Source organism: Orcinus orca, chromosome X, assembly GCF_937001465.1.
Source record: "Orcinus orca chromosome X, mOrcOrc1.1, whole genome shotgun sequence".
NCBI classification, from domain to species: domain Eukaryota; kingdom Metazoa; phylum Chordata; class Mammalia; order Artiodactyla; family Delphinidae; genus Orcinus; species Orcinus orca.
Genome location: NC_064580.1, coordinates 65,058,954 through 65,082,528, shown reverse-complemented (window position 1 = coordinate 65,082,528; position 23,575 = coordinate 65,058,954). Strand labels below are relative to the sequence as shown.

The following is a 23,575-nucleotide window of genomic DNA, read 5'->3' as shown; positions in this document are numbered from 1 at the left end:
GCGGCTGGGCCCGTGGGCCCGTGGGCCATGGCCGCTGAGCCTGCGCGTCCGGAGCCTGTGCTCCGCAACGCGAGAGGCCACAATAGCGGGAGGCCCACGTACCGCAAAAAAAAAAAAAAAAAAAAAAAAAATCTTCCAACAAACAAAAGTCCAGGACCAGATGCCTTCACAGGCGAAGTCTATAAAACATTTAGAGAAAAGTTAACACCTACCCTTCTGAAACTCTTCCAGAAATTTACAGAGGAAGGAATACTCCCAAGCTCATTCTACGAGGGCACATTAACCTGATACCAAAACCAGATATCACAAAAAAAAGAAAATTACAGGCCAGTATCACTGACAAACATAGAAGCAAAAATCTTCAAACAAATACTAGCAAACAGAATCCGACAGCACATTAAAAGGATCATACACGATGATCAAGTGGGATTTATCCCAGGGATGCAAGGATTTTTCAATATTCGCAAATCAATCAGTGTGATACACCACATCAACAAATTGAAGAATAAAAACCATATGATCATCTCAATAGATGCAGAAAAACACCCATTTATGATAAAATCTCCCCAGAAAGTGGGCATAGAGTGAACCTACCTCAACATAATAAAGGCCATATATGACAAACCCACCACAAATATTATTCTCATTGGTGAAAAACTGAAAGCATTTCCTCTAAGATCAGGAACAAGAGAAGGATGTCCACGTTCACCACTATTATTCAACATAGCTTTGGAAGTCCTAGCCATGGCAGAGAAGAAAAAGAAATAAAAGGAATCCAAACTGGAAAAGAAGTAAAACTGTCACTGTTTGCAGATGACATGATACTATACATAGAAAATCCTAAAGATGCTACCAGAAAACTACTAGCGCTCATCAAAGAATTAGCTAAAGACTGGTGGGGAGGCTGTCTATTCCCAGCTTCAGCCCATGAATGCCTCTGCTTGTCTCTGTCCACCCCTAATTCAGGTCTTATTGCATACTAGGTTTTCTGGCATTTGTGTAGTGCTTTAACATAGACAATGCATTTTCACATGCTTTCTCATTGATTTTTGATCCTATGCACTTGCTCTTTTTGGAAATTCCTTTAGGGTGATATCACAAAGGATGGTGCAGATAAAAGTAGTGAGGGAGGGAAAAGTAAGAGGAAGGGAGAGCCAAATGTTGAACCACTGAGCTATGCCAAAATGCAGCCACTATAGCTGCTGCCCAGGAGCCTAATAGCAAAGAGGACCCCTCCCTTAAACTGATGGCTGCCAAAAATTAAGGCAGAAAGAACATACAGAGCCCTGTCATCAGCAGCAGCACCCTATTTGCTGCATCTGGCAGGACTGGGGTGGGAATGTACAAAAATCAGACAAATACAGGAAGGGACATGAGAAGGAAGAGAGTAAAGAGTTCCCTCAGGTGTGCATTATAGGATTACCTCAGTATCACACAAAACTTAAATCAGAACTCTTAATATATGTGATTTTTTTCCTTGTACATGGAATTTCTTTTTTTTTTTTTTTTTTTTTTGCGGTATGCAGGGCTCTCACTGTTGTGGCCTCTCCCGTTGCGGAGCACAGGCTCCGGACGCGCAGGCTCAGCGGCCATGGCTCACGGGCCCAGCCGCTCCGCGGCATGTGGGATCTTCCCGGACCGGGGCACGAACCCATGTCCCCTGCATCGGCAGGCGGACTCTCAACCACTGCGCCACCAGGGAATCCCCGAATTTCATTCTTTTAATTAAAAAAAAATTAAATGAATTATAGATTGCTCAAAGTTAGGAAGACCCTTAGATATAATTTACTTCAATTCTCTTATTGTATAGCTGATAAAACTGAGGACCAGAGAGGGAAAGGAGCTTACCTGAGGACACCCAGCTAGTTAGTGGTTGTACTCCATCCATTATGTGATATCACTTCTTTTTTTTTTTTTAACATCTTTATTGGGGTATAATTGCTTTACAATGGTGTGTTAGTTTCTGCTTTATAACAAAGTGAATCAGTCATACATAAACATATGTTCCCATATGTCTTCCCTCTTGCGTCTCCCTCCCTCCCACCCTCCCTATCCCACCCCTCCAGGCTGTCACAAAGCACCGAGCCAATATCCCTGTGCCATGCGATATCACTTCTTATATGAGTTTTCTGTGCATAACTTTTTTTTTAAACATCTTTATTGGAGTATAATTGCTTTACAATGGTATGTTAGTTTCTGCTTTATAACAAAGTGAATCAGCTATACATATATCCCCATGTCCCCTCCCTCTTGCATCTCCCTGCCACCCTCCCTATCCCACCCCTCTAAGTGGACACAAAGCACCAAGCTGATCTCCCTGTGCTGTGCAGCTGCTTCCCACTAGCTATATATTTTACATTTGGTAGTGTATATATCTCCATGCCACTCTCTCACTTCGTCCCAGCTTACCCTTTCCCCTCCCCGTGTCCTCAAGTCCATTCTCTACCTCTGCATCTTTATTCCTGTCCTGCCCCTAGGTTCTTCAGAACCATTTTTTTTTAAGATTCCATATATATGTTTTAGCATATGGTATTTGTTTTTCTCTTTCTGATTTACTTCACTCTGTATGACAGTCTCTAGGTCCATCCACCTCACTACAAATAACTCAATTTCATTTGTTTTATGGATGAGTAATATTCCATTCCATATGTACCACATCTTCTTTATCCATTCGTTTGTCGATGGACACTTAGGTTCCTTCCATGTCCTGGCTATTGTAAATAGAGCCGTGCATATCTTTTGAATTTTGGAATCTTTATCATGAGAGATAACATAGATTCATACCATACTTTTGAGATATATAGAATTCTTTTTAGCGTTTTACTGTGATCATCTTTTTTTGATGTCTCTCTCATCCTTAATATTTTTAAACTTATACGGCTCCTCTTTTAAGCATGTTTTCTGTACTTAAAGGCATCATACCTCCATATTTCTAACCTAGTATCATTAAATCCTGGTAGATATTAGAAAATTGAATTAGCCAGGTAGCATTATGGGTAAGTATGTGCTCTCTGTACTAATGCTGATTCTGTCATCCATCAACTGACTGGAGCTGAACTGGGAAGATTAGACTAGATAGATCTTGGCTAGGCTAACCTGGAAACCTTCTGTGGACCTGTTCGCTACAACAGTCCTATCTCATTGATCCATTTCAGTCCCTAACCGAACCTGTAGATCTATAACAGCTTGCTGGTCAGTTGCCTCCTTTCCAGTATGACAGCTAAGACCTTTGTCAGCTCCATTATCGATGTTGGACCTCACAACTGGCTTATTACTCACCTTGAACATCCTGGCACTGTATTTCTAAGGCTACTCTAACCTGGAATCCAACCACCCCTAATGCTCCTTTTACAACCATCTATTAACTCCTTGACCTCTCTCTTCTCTCTATATGCCAATTCCTGCTCCCTTGCCTGCCACATCGAAATCATTTTCCAAATCTGCTCCCTTGCCTGCCACATCGAAATCATTTTCCAAATCTATGCAGCACACCTCTGCAGTTCTACTCAAATTTAACATCTTCTTTCCATTTTTATTTCCTTCTCCCTAATTCTAATCTTCTTGACTACTCACACCTGAACATCGCATCTCCTAACCTATTTTCTTAACTCTGATTCTCCCACCCTCACTGGTCCTAATGTTCTAATCATAGCATTCCTCTGCTCAAAACCCTCACTGTCTTCCTGAGTTAGGATTTGGGTGGCCTCCAGAGTATAGTTCTTTTATTTATTTATTTATTTATTTATTTATTTTTTGCTGTACATGGGCCCCTCACTGTTGTGGCCTCTCCCGTTGCGGAGCACAGGCTTCAGACGCACAGGCTCAGCGGCCATGGCTCAAGGGCCCAGCCGCTCCGCGGCATGTGGGATCTTCCTGGACTGGGGCACAAACCCGTGTCCCCTGCATCGGCAGGCGGACTCTCAACCACTGCGCCACCAGGGAAGCCCCAGAGTATAGTTCTTACCTTTTCAATCATATCTTCTTATGTGTACCTGATACAGTAAGTCCCCTACATACGAACCTTCAAGTTGCAAACTTTCAAAGATGCGAACATGTGTTTGCATGTCCATTCATGTAAGTTAGTTCATGTGTCTGGTGTACACTGTTACATGCATGCATCCTCTACAAGTGGTCATGCTTTTGTGTACTTTACAGTACTGTATAGAGTACAGTAGTGCAATATCTATATTTCAGCCCAGGATGTCTGGAAGCAAGCATAAAAGCAGAGGTGATGTAGCTGGTACTGCTAAAAAGTGCCAAGTGATAACAGTGGAAAGAAAAGTGAAAGTAACTGAGAGAGTGGAGTGAGGTGAAAAGATGGTAGACGTCGCTCATTCTTATAACATGAATCATTCAACCATCGGCACGATTCTAAAGAACAAGGACAAGAACATGGAACATGTGAAGTCTGCTGTGCTGATCATGTCAACAATAATGTTGAAACATGGAAAAGTGATGGAGGAGAAGGAGAAACTTCTCAGTATGTGGATGCAGGATCAGCATCAGCATCGAGTCCTGCTCAGCTTAATGCTGATTCGAGAGAAAGCTAAAAGCCTTTATGAAGACTTGAAGAAGAAACACGGAGAAAAATCAGAGGGTGCATATTTTAATGCCAGCCATGGCTGGTTTCATTGGTTCAAAGCTAGAGCCAACATTCACGAAGTAAAAGTGGTGAGGCAGTGACTGCAGCTATGGTAGCTGCCTGGCAGTTTCCTGAAATGCTACAAGAAATTATTGATGAAGGCACGTATTTGCCCAAGCATGTTTTTAATATGGATGAGACAGGACTGTCCTGGAAGAGGATGCCAGGCCAAAGTTACATCAGTAAGGAGGAAAAGTTGGTGCCAGGCTATAAAGCAGCAAAGGATAGGCTAACTCTGTTATTTGGTGGCAATGCTTCCGGCGATATGAAGCTGAAGCCTCTCTTAGTTTATCATTCAGAGAACACAAGAACCCTTAAAAACATAGCCAAGGGCTCTCTTCCTGTTGTGTGGAAGAGTAACCCCAAAGCCTGGATTACACAGGCCATTTTCCAGGACTGGTTTTTCCACCACTTTATCCTGGAGGTAGAGAAATATTGCTTGGAGAAGGACGTCCCATTCAACATTCTTTTGCTGCTTGACAGTGCTCCCGGCCAACCCCCATTCATGGACGACTTTCATCCCAATGTCAAAGTAGTGCATCTGCCACCGAATACTATGTCGTTCATCCAACCTATGGACCAAGGAGTTATAGTGACTTTCAAGAAATATTATTTATGTCACACTTTTCATTAGGCAGTAAAGGCAAGTGATGAATCAGGATCAACCTTGTGACAATTTTGGAAGTACTATAACATCTACAAGGCCATAAAAAACATTGACTTTGTTTGGCGTGAGGTTACGCCAGTCACCATGAATGGGGTTTGGAAGAACTTTTGCCCGCAATTTGTTCACGATTTTCATGGATTTGAGAAGGTGGATGAGGAGTCCAAAGAGGTCTTCAGCAACTTAGTGACCCTCAGTGAGAAGCTGGAGCTAGATCTGCAAGAGGACGACTTCATCGGACTCCTTGCTGTGCAACACGAGGAGCTTACTAATGAAAACCTGATGGAAATGGAGGCCCAGAGAAAGGACTAAGAGAGACGAGAGGAAGAAGAAGTAACTGAAGAACTGAAGAGATTCACGATGCAGGAAATGGCAAGGGGATTTTCTTTATTTGAGGAGGCACTGTTAATTTTTGAGGCACAGGATCCGAACCTAGAATGGTACACTAAGGTTGCAGCAGCCGTTCACAATGCAATCCAGTGCTACCGTGTCATCTATGACGAGAAAAAAGAGCTACTACCTAGATATCACTGGATCGTTTTTTCAAGAGAGTAGATAGAATTGAATCCAGCAAGGAACCAGAACCTGTGCCATCAATGTCAGGCGTGAGTGAAATTGCAGCTTGTCCTCCATCTCCTATTGCTGAGAATCCTTCAGCTCTACCATCTCCCACCTCCTCTCCCTCCTCCAGTCAGTAACTCTTCTTGCGTGTTTACTCGATGCCAGCTTCTATATGCCAGCTGTTGTACAGTACTACTGTACTTTTCAAAGTACTGCACTGTAAGATTAAAAATGTTTTCTTTACTTTTGTGTTTGTTTATTTTTTATGTATTATTTGTGTGAAAAGTATTATAAACCTATTACAGTACAGTACTATATAGCTGATTGTGTTAGTTGGGTACCTAGGCTAACTTTGTTGGACTTACGAACAAATTGGACTTAACAGACGTGCTCTCGGAACAGAACTCGTTTGAACATAGGGAACTTACTGTATTTTAGCCAACCACTACTGTTCCCCAAATTCTCCGCCATCTTTTCCTACCATTCAACATCATCTTCTAGTCATCTTTTACAGAGTATATACCATGTTCTAAGCACTGTTTGGGCTAAGCCCTGTGGAGGTGAGGGGTGCTTAGTCTTTTGAGGGTATCAGATATAAAGAAGTAATGTTTATATAAGGTGATAAACACAGAGGAGAGCAAAGTTCTTTGGGAACCAGAGAAGGGAAGGGACAAATTTTGTTTGGGGTGGGAAGAGTCAAGGAAAGTGTCAGGGAGACTTTGAGTAGGGAATAGGAGAGGGAGATGAAAGAGAAGCTGGAAGCGGGGGGAAGAAGGGAAGGAATAGAGGAAGGGGAAAGAGTGGGGAGAGGCATTCCAGGCAGAGAGAATATCAAGAGCAAGACTCCTGGAAGCAAAAAATGGTCTAGCATATTAATGAAACAGAGAGAGTTAGAATATTTGGGAGTATAGAAGGGAGGTGAAGAGAATGAAAGGAGAATACAACTTGAGAAGTTGAATATTGATTGAAAAGGGTGTTATATGCAAGGAAAGTTGTCAGGCCTATGATTCTGTAGCAGTTGTTTAGATAGACTGGAGTAGGGAGAGACTCATGGCATCTCATGAAGTTCCTTCAGCCTGGAATGCCTTTCTCTCCTCTATACTTTTCCATCCTCACCTCCTGAAAGACCATCCTTCAAGGTCCATCTCAAATGCTGCTGCTATTAGTGAAGGCTTCACTGATTTCCCTCCTCTCTAGAAGTGGAATAATTTCTCTCCATTTTGAACTCCTGTAGAAACTTTTTGCCTCTCTTTCAGTATATTATATATTTATTAGAATTTGTCTATGGCTTGTTTTCCCCCATAGACTCTGAGCACCTTGAGAACATGGATCTAGTCTCAGTCACCTGTCTTTTCTACTACAGTTTCTGGTATACCACCACGACCACAGGTAGTACATAGTCAATTTGTTGAATTGATTTAAACTGGTATTCTAGAGATCAGCACTACTCCAGTCCCAAAGGCTATGTTGTCCCAGGTCCATAGGCAGAAATATGATATACTTTCTTTCCTTATTACTTTTTTCAGCTGGGAAAGGCCAAGGACAGCCCCCAACACAAATGCTCGTGTGGGTCATCTAGACTGGGAGTATAGAGGGGAGGTGAAGAGAAGACCTGAGCCTTAAAGACCTTTGGGCAAGAGCATAGCAGCCTACTGGGACAGGATCTATGAGCCCTCTTCAGGCCCAACTGAGGGGAAAGCCAAGTAGGAGTGGTTGCTTTTCCACTTTAAATGAGCATTTTCTTGCTTCAAAATACCTGTCTCCATGCTAATGTTAGATCAGTGCCATTACACACTGTATGATTTACCATGATCAGCAAAGCAACTTATTGTACATTATTCCAAAAGTGTTAATCAACTTTAGCTCAAAATAGATTTTAATAACCTCACAAAATTTGCTATCTTAAAATGCTGATCAGTTGAGAAGAGCTAAAGCAAGCCCAGAGCTGTTTGTATTGTAGCTATAAAGAATTATAATCCCTCTCATGAATCATTTTTATAAGCAGCCAAGGTATAAATAAATAAAAATGTGGGAAAATACATACCTTTAAGTTGTGTCATTTAGAGCTAAGATTTGAAAAGTCATAGGAAAGAACTGAAGGATTGTCTGCTCAGGATTTAGCCTTCTAATTCTGTAGGAAAAAAAAGCCCAAATAATTGATAATCATTAAGTTAATATCTAATATAGTACCTCTGTTAGTATCTAAGTTAGTATCTATGATACTCAGTTTGCCCTTTTGTTTGTTTGGTTTTTTTTGTTTTTTTTTTGCGGTACGCAGGCCTCTCACTGTTGTGGCCTCTCCCGTTGTGGAACACAGGCTCCGGACGCGCAGGCTCAGTGGCCATAGCTCACGGTCCTAGCCGCTCCGCGGCATGTGGGATCTTCCCGGACCGGGGCACAAACCCGTGTCCCCTGCATCAGCAGGCGGACTCTCAACCACTGCGCCACCAGGGAAGCCCTGCCCTTTTGAAAAAAATAAGGGAGTTGCCTGGTGGTCTAGTGATCCCTGGTCAGAGATCCAGACACACTGTGCAGCCCAGAAAAAGAAAAAAAAAAAAAAAAGAACCTAGTAGAACCAACCTTACAAGGTGATTGTTAGTACAAAATGAGATAACTTCTGTAACTCTATCCAGCCCAGCACCTAGTGCTCCCTTCCTCTCCCCTTCCCAACTTATCAAGCTCCCATACCCCTCTCCACCTCTTCTTTATCTTTTGCCAAAGCATATTTCCTCTGTTCTCAACCCTTTAAGATTCCATTTACTGCAGAGCCATAAATCCTGGGTGCTTGGACAGATTTTTCTGAGAGGAAATATATGTTCTTAGGGAAATAACATCCCAGAGTAGAGTTACAGTGGCACTAATATGTCCCATGACACAGTATTCTTGTCATGTCTGACAAGATTGGATAATTCTTGATACTTAAGTGCATTGCTCCTATATATATTTTATGGTACATTAATGTTTGCTAATAATCAATACTTGTCTGAGGCAGCTGTTCTTTATTTCATTACCTGAAAGGGGGTATAAGTATAGATCAGTAACCTGTGGAAACATATCTCTACAGCCTTGTTTTGGCCAGGGTTTGGAAGTGGTAAGAATAGAGAAAGCATTTGTGTTCTAAGAAAAAAACACCTGGTTTCTTGGTCTGGAGACTTGGGTTCCTTTGTTAGATCTGCCATTATGTTATTTTGTGACTTTATTTTATTTTTTGTTTCTCTGTGCCTTGGTCTTCCTGGTGATTAAAAATGGACTTCCTTGTAGTTAGCCTTAGGCATAAGGGGCAAGAAGCCACTAAGTTATTGAAATCTACAAATAATTTGCCCCTTATCAAGTCCTTGGCAAGATACAATTAGTGGAGGGGTTAAAGAAGAGTAAAATGATACCTGAAGTTCTACTGAGTTCCTTTTTTAAAAAAGATACACAGAGTAATCCATGATGACAGTATGATTCCATCTGCCCATAGGGTCCTCTCTGAAGCAGAGGCTCAACCATCTGATCTGTTCATTCGATTCCACCACAAATGAGCCCTCCTTGCCAAAGGATGGTGACTTTGACATTGTTAGCCAAGCATCTCTACCTTTTAGAAATCTCCAGCCCTTCTTTCTGTGTAAATACAACAAGTAAGCATCTCTTTCTCTTTTTCCTGACACCTGTGGTTTTATTGGCTACTCTCAAGTCAGGTCTTATATAAAATGAGAAGAAAGTTGGGCAATTATGATATATAAATATTAGGGGAACCCAAGATCATCTAACTTTTAAAACACTGAGTGATTGCCTAATACAAACTTCTTATTTTACAGATAAGGAAATAGGCCCAGATAGGCTTTAGGGTATAAAGATTGAATCATTTAAAACTGTCTTATTCCCACAATGCTGGACCTACCTTTTATAGTATTTGCATATTTTAGAGTAAGTGAATATACAGTTGAGATTTTTGTAATAGCTGCTTGGCCATCAGTAAAGTAGTCTATGCTTTTTAATAAAGGGATGGATCCTTGGCTGAGGAAAAGGTCTAGAGAAAGGGGGTTTGGAATAAATAGAGATTTATAGATGCTGTAGTGGCACATGGTAGAGACCTCCACCTTGAGTGGCTGTGCCTCATATCATTTTGCATATACCTACCCTCCAAGTAGGTGGGCAAGACATGAGGGGCTATAGATATGTGTTCTATACACTAAAAATACCAGATAATGCTGGGACATTTTCAGAAATTCCAGATCTTCTTTGTAGTCACATTTAAAAATCCTGCTGTGGGCTTGGAGAAATATTTGTCAAAACCAGAGCTCAGGTCATGAAAGCCAAGAAATCATGGAAGGAATTCTCTACCTCTTTCATACTTAGCAGTCAAATTTTAAGCACAGAGAAAATATGAATGTGATGTATATGTGTGTATATACGAATTGGCTTGTTTTGTTAAGAGCTTATGATCATCTGAATTAGAGATGAGACAAACAGAAATAAAGCCAATCTCCACATGTACACACCCCTTGTCTCAGGTTAGTCTGGGCTCTACTTTGCGTCCTTCCTAATTGGATGACCATGATTAGGTTAAATGTATTACTATCTGGAAGAAGATGTAAGTTTGCCTGCTTCCTCAGATTTCAGTTTTGAATGGTATGGTAGCCTAGAGGAGACAGAAGGATCTAGAATGTGTGAATGAAGTGTGAGTTTCCAAATTGACTTATATAGTAGGTATAAAATATGAAACAAAAACAATAGTGGCTATGAAACCAGTCTGGAAATAGGTAAATTCCAGTGAACATTTTAAAACCTCTCTAGCTGAAATGAGCTTCAAACAGAGAAGAAAATTTGATGACTGATATTATGTATTTGAAATGTGCAGGTTGGACAGCATTTGGACTTGGAATGAAACAATAAGAGGTTCCATTCATGGATAACCAACAAGATAAGGCTGTTGTTGCCTCAGCCAATGGAGAAAACACTATGATTAATGGGGTCAAGGAAAATGGTAAGGGAATTTAATTGTGGTATGTAATATCTCTCCCAGTAGTCCTTTGTTAGTACTATAGATTTTCAGTATCCACAGAGCTGGGGCAAGTTAAGTCTAGAGATAGGAGATAGGAGTTAATCCTAAACTGAGATAGGAGTTAATCCTAAACTTTATTCCACCAGATCTCTAACTGGACTAGAAGGGTCTCTAAGAGGTAGGAGTTAATCCTAATAGGAGTTAATCCTAAACTTTATTCCTAAATAAAGATAGGAGTTAATCCTAAACTTTATTCCACCAGATCTCTAACTGGACTAGAAGGGTCTCTAAGAGGTATCAAATCCAACCCCTTTGCTCTCCCAAATCATCTCTATCAAATGGATACTTAAGTTCCTCTAAATTCCTGGTGAATTAGAAATATGCTCTGATGTGAAGTTTGGAATGTTTAGACTCAGTAGGAGCTTCCAAAACATAGGTGAGGTCTGAAGGATAGGACTATGCCTCATAGTTCAAAACCATGAATATATCCCATCTCAGCATTTTCCCACCCTGAAAGATTTGACTTTCCAGTTGATCAAGCAATCCAATTTTTTCCTCATTTCTGAGGAGAGTGCCATGTGTGTCTGAAGAAAAAGCTGAACCTAAAAAATATTATTTTTCACTCGCATGAATGTTCAATATAAAATCAAGGTTGTTCTTTAACTCTGTAGTTTCTACTTCTAAAGTTAGAGAAGCTGAAGCTTAGATTTTATATCATAAGATCAAGTACCAGAAACTGATCAAGGGAAAGAGAGTTAATGAGTCTGGTCTAATACCTTTAACTTTATTTCTGTCATTTTTCCCCTTTTCTCTAGATTCAGAGGACCAGGATGTGGCAATGAAGTCATTTGCAGCTCTAGATGCTGCTACACCAATCCAGCCTATATTGGTGGCTCAAAAAGAGAACCTGATGTATCCCAGAGGTCTCCTGCCTCTGCCCTCTAAGAAGCCCTGTATGCAGAGCCCTCCCTCTCCTTTGGGCCTGATTGAAGCACCTGAGCATGCTGCTAATAGTGCTTCTGTGAATGCCATCTCCCTTACATCTGGTGTTTCAAAAGGCCTGAACACATGGTCACTGCCCAATGAGTGTGAGAAAGCTCCATTTGCCATAATGGAGCCTGCAGGCATGTCAGCTCTGAATGGGGAGTGCCTCATGCAGCCAAGCCGGACTTGCTTGGGCTGCTTCATGGAATCCAAGGATGCAGTAGATCCTGAGCCAGGGATCAGTCTAAAAGTCAGTGATCTAAATAGGGATTATGAAACTTGTGCAGTCTCTGATATAGGGATTCAGTGTATTAATGCTGGAGAAAACATGAAATATGGAGAGCAGCTGCTCTCAGACCAGCTCCTAGGCTTCCCACTGCACAAATCAAGGGCAGGAGATAGACGAGAAGCCGAGAAACCTGACATTGACTTGGAGGACCCAGCTCAGAAAAGTTATTATGAGGCATTACTATTAGATAAGTGCAATACGGAAGAGGCTTTGCTGGCAAATTCCAATCAGGATTGGGGTTACTTTGAGACTTTTATTAGTGAGAGTAAGATTGAACTTCTTGACCTCTGTTCCAAGAATGAGCTGTCTGTCAACCTGTTCTCTGAAGAAGATGTGGATAACTACATGTTCGATGATGATGAGTCAACACTGGGCAGTGATGTCTGCTCCCTGAAAATTCGATATGAATCCTTCCAGGACAACGTTCGAGACAAAACCACCCTTTTGATGCAGGAGGATGCCCAATTCAACTTTTTTCCCAGTGTCTTCACTACCTGCCCCAAGCGGGAGTCTAAGAGTGGGGCCCTGAAGCAGAGCAGTGATCTTTCCCAATTCAAGGTCCCTGATGTGAGCATTATCTGGGGGGAGGAAGATAAAATCTTGGACAAGAAGAAAGGCAAAGAAGAAGGCCAGGAAGACAAAGGTGTAGAGAAAAAAGAGGCAAAGGATAATGGAGAAAAATCTGCCTTAAATAAACCATGCAGTGGACCTGAAGTAGGGCAATTTAAGAATCCAAAGCAAGGCCATCTTGCCAATTCCTTGGAGGCATCAGGGAATTTTAGTGATGACAGTTCCTTCATTGAGGTCTCTTATGATGCCATGGGGGAGATCAAGGACTGTAGCCGCTATATGGCTCGGGACACTAATTCTGGCAGCTCCTCCTCCCAGCAGAATTATGGGCTGCGAGCCAAGAGAAAAGTCAGGTATAGTGAAGATTATCTATATGATGTTGACTCACTAGAGGGTGAAAAAGTAAATGAGAGGAAGGAATGGCTACCAGGTGGTTGTAAAGAGGAAGATGATGATGAATGGTGTCCCAAAAAGAGAAGAAAAGTAACTCGTAAGGAGCCCCCTGTTATTATCAAATATATCATCATCAATCGTTTTAAAGGTGAGAAGAACATGCTGGTGAAGTTGGGTAGGGTGGATGCCAGTGAGACAACAGTGAATTTGAGTGAGACGCAGCTCAACAGATATTCCAAGCTGGCCCCCTTGAAGGGCTTCTGGCAAAAGAAGAAAAAGCAGAGAAACAGCAATTCAGACTCCAACAAAACACCCTTATGCCAAAAGCAAAGCTTTGAACCAGGTAGCTTTGAGGTGTCATTCCTGCCACCTGCTCGCAAACGAAAATCTAAACTTGGCAACAGACACAGGATTCAAAGAATCCCATCCATGGAAACTTCAGCAAGTGGTAAGCAGGTTTCATTCTGCAATGATGAGAGGCAAGCTAGTAGTCGTAAAGAAGATGGAGGCCTGAAAGGTACACTGAAGTCAGCACCTCTGGCTGCCCCCAGCTGTGCAAATGGATCACATTTAAATGACATCACAGGCCCTGACTCAGTGAAAGTCAAAGCCCAAGATGCACAATTTAAGGGGCCAGAGAGGAAAGTGCTCAACAAAATCAAATTTAAAAGTGAAGCCAGGTTAAAATCCAAGAAAATCAAAGCTGGGCAAGAAAGCAAGCCAGTTGTTCAAATGACCCCTCTTTTGGGAGACCAATCTTCCAAGGCTAATTCAAAGAATGAAGCTATTCCTGGGACCTCAAACGGTTCACATCTATCTGAATTTCATGAGACAAAGGCTGCTAAGAATTCTACTTTCCTACCAACCACTTGCTCTTCTGAAATGCCTCTATCATCTGCTCATGTTGCCAACAATATACCTGTTATCCCTGGAGGGTATTTGCAGACATTGTTAGATGCTTCTGACTTGTCAAATAATACTGGCATTTCATACTTCACTCAGCATTCTCCAGAGCAAAATGAAGTCAGCCTCACTCAAACAGAAAAATCATTTGTACCTCTCCAGCCTGCCCAGGACTGTGTGCTTTCCTCACCTTCTGAGTCTGAGCTGCTTCAATCATCCCAAAACTTCAAAATGGAATCAAGCAACTATGGAAATGTGTGGCCCAACAAACCTACTTCTGGCTCCCAGGAATTCATGGCTGCAGTCTCAAGGGAGATAGCTCCAAACCAATCATGTGAATTTGGAGTCTCCCAAGTAGTTTCCATGGAAAATAACCTCACAGATACAACATACAATCCGATCTGCCTCAGCAGCAGTGGCAGTAGTTGCAACAAGGTCCTGTATGCGTCTGTGCAAGACACCCAGCTCTCATCTGATGACTCTTATCAATTATGTCACTTTAATAATGGAGAGACCTGCTTTCCTTTCCAGCAGGGTCCAGTGAATATGGATGATGGGCGGCTCTTTAGCTTTGATTCCATGGCCCCACTCTCTGTCAACTCAAGCAATTATTGCTCCTTAAGCTTGAAGTCTTGTGAAAAGGATGGTGATGATGATATCACTGATGACTTCCTGGCCCACTGCAGCCCCAAGCTGGTGATCCAGCAGAGCATTGATGAAATAGCACCACTAAAGGAGTCCACTGACCTCCTGGATATCTCCAACTTCACTCCTGACAAATTCCGCCACTCTTCCCTCTCAGAGATGTCCCCACCTGACACCCCCAGTCTTTCCCCTCAGATTACCAGATGTGAGAGTATCAAGACACTAGGAACACTAAAGGTGTTCCAAGAGGGTGTCCCAGGAATACTGGGCAATATGGAAAAAATCAAATGGGACTGCAGTACCCTTTCACGGCAGGTCCAAGTGGATGATGGATTTACTTTAAATAACCATCAGTTTCAGTTCCATATGTTCAATGATGAGGATTCTGTCAGCCTGCTCCAAAAAGCCCCTTGCTTATCAGCGTTTAATGATCCATCTGGTCAAATGAGTACCAACAACAAGGTGTCAAAATCAAGAAAGAAAAGTTCACCCAACAAGAGTGGGGCTACGAACCAAAGCTCTTCTCAGAAAAACAACAGGAAAAAAAACCCCAAAGCCAACAACAAAGGGATTGAAAAACCACCTGGCAAAACCTCCCGCCAGGTCCCTAAGTCAACAAAGAAAGGGAAATTCATGGCTGCAGTCAATGGAGAGAAAATGCAAATTGGCATCGGTCGTGGAGGAGGCCAAGTCAACAGCATATCCTCCACAGGGAAGACTTTGGCTGAATGTATCCAGCATAGTGGCCCTGTGGCCTCTATGAAGATGCCAAGTCAGAAGGGACTTTCTGGAGATTGGTCTTTGGGGAAGGAGAGCAGCCCAGGCTGGAGTGACATGAGCCTGGGCACCAACACCAACAACCTTCTGGATGATGATCAACGGGAATTTCAGGAACCTTCTTATATCTTGTCCAACATTGCCTCTGGTATGGCAGATGTGCAGAGATTCATGATGGCCTCCATAGAGCCCCTTTGCGAACCCATGGAGCACCATGGAGACCCCAATATATTCTACTCCCCTGAGTCCAATAGTCTAAAATTAAAAACCCTCAAAATATTGGCTGGGACACCACAGGAATCTAAGAAAAAGGCCAACAGTGGCTCTCCAGGAGCCACTAAGAATCACAGGTCCATCAAGGGTGTGAGTAAAAGCAATGGGAAAGCAGCGATAGGTGATCCTGGTCGTGCAAGCATGTCTGGTTATAACGAGGACTCTCGCTCTGCCTTCTTTGATAAAAAGTATAATAACCTGAGCACTTTAGGCAATAATGGACCGACACACAAAAAGTTATATCGTCACAAAACCAGCTCCAAGGCCCTGAGAGATGAGAAGTGTAAGGGAAAGCGTATGGAGCGAGAACAGGTCCACAAGGATGAGGCTGGGACAGCTTCTTTTGAAAAACTGAGGTAATACTGCATCAAAATGGCTGAGATGATGCACCCTTAGCTTTCCTACTCTGCTAAGCCCGCAGTCCCTCATTTTTTTCCCTCTTGAAAGCAGTTTGCATGAAAGAAACTGTCCCATTCCCTTCTTTTTCAAATTAAAACGAAAAGAAAAAAAGTGCATGAAAATCCCTATACCTCTAAGCCACACAAAAGATTGGGCAATTTTGTAGTGGCTTGACTAGGGATAAATTCTGACAAGGCTACTTTTTCTGCTAGTCAGCATTAGTTTTTACTTACTGAGAAAATACAACTAAAATATGCTCTTGAATGACTTGGGGAAGGGAAGGACTTTGCAGTGAGAAAATTTTTGAATAACAGAATTTAAAAGTTATATAGACAAAAATGCCAAGATCATTTAAGCAAAAAGAGCATAATTTGGAAAACAAAATCTCATCATTTGGCAATTAGGAGTGCTTTCTAGTGGCCCCTGCTATTTGTATCTTTTTCTGCATCGTACGGCATCTAGTATGATGTAAACAAATTTAGATTGTATGATCCCTTTGTGGGACATACACTAAAGCTAACTAAGATGGCATAAATTGTTTGGTTTTTCTGCAGGGATTCCGACTACAATCTCCTAAAAGCAGAAACAGCATTTTGGGTTTTACCTGTGTTTGAAGAAGAGACTCCCATTTTCCAGAAAGACATTTGATGTTTGTGTTTTATTTCTTTCAAAATATGCCTTGTGGTATGTATGTTGACATGTAAGTGCTTAAAGAAAAGAATTTTAAAGTGTGGGAATAAGTCTTTGGAAGCAAACTTTAATCTGATGTTCTATGTAAAAGACTTTAGAAGTCATACAGTTGCACAAAGTAGTTTATGCACTGTTTACCCAAGGGGAAAGGAAGTAAAACATTGTGCCAAACTACAAAAAAGTGACTGTATTGTATATATTTTTACTTCTATATCAACATTTGGTTGTGAGTATTTGGGGAGCTTGTCCCTGTTAATTTACTAGAAACATTCCAGTGATTCTTGCTATTAACCATCCCCACTTATGTGGATAGCATCTGTAGATCACAGTGGAAAAATATGTTGTGTTACACAATTTACCAAAACTTAAAGGATACTGTTTGAAATGTGCCAAATTTCCTTACCTCATCTCACAGATTCACCCCACATTTTAAAGCTCATTAATTAAGTTTTAAAATATATATATCTATAAGCATACATACATTATTTTAAAAATTTAAATTCTACTGTCCTGTGTGGAAACATGAACCATTAAACAAGGCACAATAAAGGTTTGTTTGTTCCATTGTATAAGGGTTAAAGTGTTGGAAAAGTCTGGAAGTCACAACAGCTAAGTCCATCAGGGACCCAAGTATATGCATTTACAGAAACTTTTACAAGGAAACAAAACAGCTGCTTTAAAGTTTGTTTTCTAAAAGCAAAATCTGTAGCTGAAAATTATTTAAAGTGCAAAGTTATATTGCTGATACTTTATATCTCAGTTTTATATATTTTATAATAGTCTGGGATAAATTATAAAATAGCTATAAAATTAACACTAAGATAAATGAAGTACATAGATTGCTTTTATTTAAGTAGTTTCCTAAATGTTTTATTCCAGTTTTGTCAAAAGTGCACTCATATCATGGCTTTAGTGTTAAGTGTTTAATCTTGCAATGCCAATGTCATTTAAAGAAAATGTTAAGGCATCTCAGTTTGACACCTATGAATCACATTCGATAAGCTGAACAATTTGTGATAACAACTAATTGGGGCCATATATACTTAGTCTGAACATAACTAGTATTTGATGCCACACACTAAACTTAATTCCCAATCTTTAATATAAATTTTTGAAATCACATTTTTTTATTCAAGCCCTTTCCCTTTTTAAAAAATTTCACAGCTTCAGCATCCCTCACGACTAGCTTTTTCTTCCCCTTTATTCACCACTTGACTTCTAACATTTGGTCTATTTTCCTTGCACAGTTGAAGGCCTGTGTGTCTGATGACTGTTGCATTATGGCACAGATGAGATAATGGACGTGAAAGCGCTTTGTAGATCGTAAAGTGCTATAGAGATATAGGGGATTCATATTATTAATATTGTTGGTTGTTGTTGTTGTTACTCTTACTATTCTTACTAATATTGTTACTAACCTATTAACTTGTGAATATATAGGCTGCGGGTGGGAGGGTGGAGAATAAGTGGGTGGGGGAAAAGGGAATTTTAAAAAAAGGGAAGATGTTTCAAAAGGAAAAATTTAAGCAAAATATGAACCTACCTAGTCATTGCCACCTAAATATATTCACAAACAGAGAAGCAACATTTGAAAGTAGTCAGAGAGAAATGGAAGGAAGCCTGTCATATATATAAGTATACACACTTCCCAGTCCATGATTCCTTTTACCAGCCAGCTCTACTACTTACTGCTAGGTAGTAAAATGAACAAGCCTGTGTTCTTGATGGTGTGATTGTGTATGTCTGTGGGGACAAGTGAGTGAAGAGCATTTCATGAGGCTGCTTCAGGCCTATTCCTAGGCTTTGTGTGTGGTGAGTCCTGGAAAATTACTTAATGGAAAGGCACCGGGTGCAACGTGTCTCCTGCTCTACAGCAGCCATCCAAAAGGGAAAATAATCAAACTGGAACATTTTCTTCTATTTCTCCACTCTGATAGCTAGCTGTTTTTACTAAATGCTGTGGCTGGTTCCTAGGAACTAGTCTTTGTTTTGTTTTTGTTTTTATTTTTCTGTTTTGCAGCTGAATTTAATTTGGAATAACCAACTCTGCCTGTACTGTGATCCCCAAGACTCCAGATCTCAAAGTCACCTGTTAGCTTACAGGAATGGAGTGCTCTATATGTAATCAAAAGGTGGCAGTCAAATAAGGAATAAAGAAAATGTTCCATGAGTACAATGTGTTTTATAAAAATAAATATGGGAGAAGTTGTACCAGTTTTTCTCAGTATCAGTTCATCTTTGGAGAATGGGGTGAGGTGGGGTAGAAGGACAGCCTGAAACTGTTGGAAATAAACAATTTCCTTGTCAGAACTTGCTATCATGAGTCCTTTGGAATGGATACTCTTTCAGTTGCTCCTATGGAGCCCATTAGGAGCCAATTCTAGGACATGGTTCATCCCTTTCTCCAAAGAGAATTGCCATTTTAAAGTACCTTTTTTCTTGGCCTACAGTGCATTATATGTTTTTAAGATTAAATTAGTGATTTGTAACCGATCATTTTGTACCAAAATGTAACAGGAAGCTGAGTTTGAGAAATGAGCAACAGGATAAGGCAGAAGATGATTATTCTCTTAATTGCACTTAATATCCCTCTCAGTACATTATGTTCTGAGTTCTTCAGTTTTTAGGGCTTTGTTGGTCCTGTCTCTGCTCTCACAATTCATTTTCTTCCTGTAACAACATAGTAGGCCTGACTTTTTGTAGATCCCTTATTCAACCAGCTGCCTTAGTGGAGTGAGGACCAGTGATAGAAAAGTAGTGTTTTGCCCTATCGTTGATATCTCAAGTCAGCTATATGGAATTTTCCTTGGTCTGAAATCCCTGATTGCCACTCCCTTCTAACCTCTGCTCTCTGAGAAGCTGCTTCCTATGAATTCCTCCCCAACAGAATCCCATTTAATCTTACTTTCCTGGGAATGGTATTCTCCCGTATTCTCCTTACTTAATTTCAATTATTGATCTTAGAATTTTTCTTCTTTTATAATCTTATATTCCACCTCCCCAAAGTGTCAGACTATAAGAACCTTAGCCAGGCTACTTTCTTCCAGAAGTTCAGAGGGAAACCTTCTCACTCTTAATTACTTTTAATTGCCCTGGCTACTTTCAAATCTAATTTTAAACGTGAACACACACATGCACACACACATGCAGAATTATATTGCATGACTAAGGAAAATTGGAAACTTCTTTTCCTTGAAGATCTATAAGAATAGATCTTATCCCTTTCTGCCCTGGTTAGTTGCTGGACTATGTGGAGCAGGGTGCTGAAACAGTGGCCTTGACCAAGGTTCTTCGAGACTTTGGGCGTTATGTTTGGTCTGTGACAACTGGCTTGAACCAGTGGCCTCTCCAGTGTCTCATATACCAGCTTCTTCACATGCTGCTTCCTCCCTGCTTTCTCTTCTGACTTGTTACTTTGTGCAATTATGTGTTAAGGCCTTACCTTTTCCTAAATGTTTTCAAACCTCCAGCACTACCTTGACCATCACTTCTTTAGCCATCTCCCTGAAGTCCTTGGTGCTAGGTGGGCTTTGTGACAACTTTCACCTTCTCTGACCTTTTTTCTTGCTGGGAAGCATCTGTATGTGTGCAGGTGGGATAGGGAGGGGGGGTAAGTGTGTATAAAAGAGAGAGAAGCATAAAGGATGCTCACAAGCTATAAACAACTCTGGCTAGCATCCTTTGTCCTGTTATGTGAGGTTCTGCAGTTGTAGTGAATTTCCATTTTAGTGAGTTCTAATTAGCATTTACTGCCTACAGGAGAAAAACCATATCCAAGGACCTCTTAACCAAGCTAGCTCTTACCAAGCTGAACCAGTCTAATGCAGATCTGCCACATCTTCAATTTACAGATGCTCCCAGAACAGTTCCAAGAATTACAGAGAGCTAAGTTTCTGCGCTGAAGAGAATGGAGCACTAGCTAGTCCTAACTATTGCTAGAACTAAAAGTATATGTTTTCTCCTGTATTATTGAGAAATTATCTAATTTAAGGAGTTTTTGTTTTCATTTAGAGATTTTTTAAGTGACTAACCATCACTACAGGAGTATGTCCTTTTTATGAAATAACACTAATATGAAATTCATTTTCTAATCATAAAATTCACTAAGCCCATCATTATGTTTGGAAGATTTAGTACCAAAATCAAATATTTTTAGTAACAAATAGGGATCTTGTCAACACAGTGTAGGCCTGGGATTTTGTAAAGGTTTTTCAAGGACCCAAATAAGAGAGAAAAGATTTTAGGTGGACTGTTTAACTTGGGAAACACTGTCATCAGCTTGAGAGTCCTCAGCCAGCATGGTATTATTTTGATAGCAGTACTCAGGCTACCCTTTAAGGCACATTTTTCACTCAGAGCATTAAACAGTAGCTACAGTCATGAAGCAGAGCTCCTATTGCAGCTACATGATACTTGAGATGTACTCTTGGTTTCAGAATAATAACTAAGAGGTAAAACATTGGAGAAGGACAATGTAAAACAGAGAGTTAATACAAAGTTTAAGGTGTGAATGAGGCTTTAAAATTGGTATCTGAGTAAATAGATGCTAAAGAAACACTCATCAACATGAGATGGAAAGGATGTCTATGCATCTAGCTGGCTCAGTGGTTTCTGAGTCTTAGAAAGACATCCCCTTCAAAGAGAAGAAAGGAGATATTTAAATCATTTTGCCTCCTTGAGAGATGTCTAGTTTTACAACACAAAAGAAAAGGCTTAGAATGAAAACTAGAAGAGGCCTTTTGTTTTTGACTCCCAGTGAAGGAGGGTAGAAAGCTTGAGATGCTCTACTGGGATACCTGTAGCACTGACTAGAGTTTGCTGCCTACAGAGTTTTGAATGTACTAGACCTTAATTTAATTTTCATAAAACTGAATGCACCTCTTTAGTAAGTTACTGATTTATGGTGCTAAATAAAATGATTATCTCCATTTTTTTCTCCTTTCCCAAGCCCCTTAAGCATTTAAGAAAATTTAAAATAAAAGTGTTAGAGGTCCTTTTTATGAATGTAACCTAAGTTTCTGTTTGACATATGACACTGCAACTTTAAAATGTTAGGAAATTATTTGCCTTTTTCTTTTAGAGTTAAGCTTTATAAATAATCTGTAGAGTCAATTGAATAAAGCTTAAGGATCACTCTTAAGACGCCTACAAAATCTTGTATATTTTTAAGTGTGCCAATTTGTAACATATTTTGTAAGTGTATATTTTTCTTAGAAAAGTGCTGTGAAGTGTCTGTATGTGAGAATTTTCCTTTTTCTGCACCACTAGGTGCTAATAAAAGGATATTTACTTCAAAGTTTCTGGTTTTAGAAACCACAATACAAAGAAAAAATACACTTTTGTTGGGAATTTTGTAACACAAAACATGTTGTGGAAGAGTGTAGTGATCTTGTGCAAAAGAAAATGAACATTTGTGAGCTTCTTGCTGTTTTATAGATTTTCTTGTAAATTATTCTTGTAACACCTCTGGTTTTGTTGTTCTTGTTGCAAAGGTTTTAAATATTTGTGATTGAGTGTATGGTGAAACTGTCATAATGTTACCTAGCTGAGTTTTGTTATTGTTTATGGAATAAATAAAAAAGAAAAGTTTAAAATACTGCTTTAGAATCATATGTAACAGAAACCAGCCATTTCTAATTAAATTCTATGTCCCAAATAAAAAGTTCTTCATTGTCTAGAGCAGTGTTTCTCAAACTATCTGTGGTGAGGGATCAATATTTTCCTCCAATCCATCACAAACTAATACTATTATAAAATACAATAAGAATGATTTTTTTAAAGTGAAATTTTAAAAGATATGCAAAATAAAAGCTCTCATATACTCAATTCAACATGTAGAATTACATTTGAAAACAAACATAACACAGGGAAAAATAAAAGAATTGCAAAAACTTGGTACCCTGTTTAAGACAAGTCCACTGACCAATGTCAAATTGCCATAGAAGGTTCTAACCACGCTTTGAGTAACACTTTGAGTAGGAACATCAGCATTACCGTCATCTGGGAACTCGTTAGGAATGTTGAATCCCAGGCCCTACAACAATTCTACTGAATCAGAATGTGAATTTTAACAAGATTCCTAGGTGATTTGCATGCATGTTAACATTTGAGAAGCACTGGGCTAGAGTTTTGTGCAGAGGATTTTTGCTGCCCCTCAAATTGGGGGATCATTTTCTAGTGTGTCCAGTCTTCAAAGGACTTAGAACGAATGATGTCCTTGTTTTGTGATCCAGACGGGCTCTGCTGACATGCAGTCCTCTCAAAGTGTCAAAGCTGTTTATTGAAAAGTAATAAATTTTACTTTGCCTGTTATCCAAAAGATGTCAGATTTTCCGTAATATCCTTTAATGGGACTTTCTCAAGTTCTTGCCTCACTGTACTCAGTATTTTAATGTTGGCTGTGTCTAGACAAACTGGACTTTGCTTCCAAGTATCCAGTCCCTGTGAGCCACCCATGAGAACCTAGAGCCTTGGCTAACCACAAGAAGGTCATTGCGGCACACACAAGCCAACAGCCACTTCTTTGGTTTTAAATATCATTACTCAAAGAAATTGAAAAGGGACTTCGCTGGCGGCACAGTGGTTGAGAATCCACTTGCTAATGCAGGGGACATGGGTTTGATCCCTGGTCTGGGAAGATCCCGCATGCCACGGAGCAACTAAGCCAATGTGCCACAACTACTAAGCCTGCACTCTAGAGACCGAGAGCCACAACTACTGAGCCCGTGTGTCACAACTACTGAAGCCCACACACTATAGAGCCCATGTGCCACAACTACTGAGCCCGCATGCTGCAAC

The 23,575-nt window shown here is 40.4% G+C and overlaps 1 protein-coding gene across 1 annotated transcript in view; it reads left to right on the top strand.

Annotated features, from left to right (window-relative positions):
• The window catches only part of NEXMIF (neurite extension and migration factor), a 146,839-nt gene extending 128,620 nt beyond the window's left edge, over positions 1–18,219 (top strand). Inside the window, exons 2-3 of the mRNA XM_049705079.1 lie at positions 10,711–10,836; positions 11,670–18,219. Of these exons, the coding sequence (XP_049561036.1) occupies positions 10,758–10,836; positions 11,670–16,048 (4,458 nt within the window). The 5' untranslated portion in view covers positions 10,711–10,757 and the 3' untranslated portion in view covers positions 16,049–18,219. The remainder of the gene's footprint in view (positions 1–10,710; positions 10,837–11,669) is intronic.
• Positions 18,220–23,575: the final 5,356 nt, after the last annotated feature.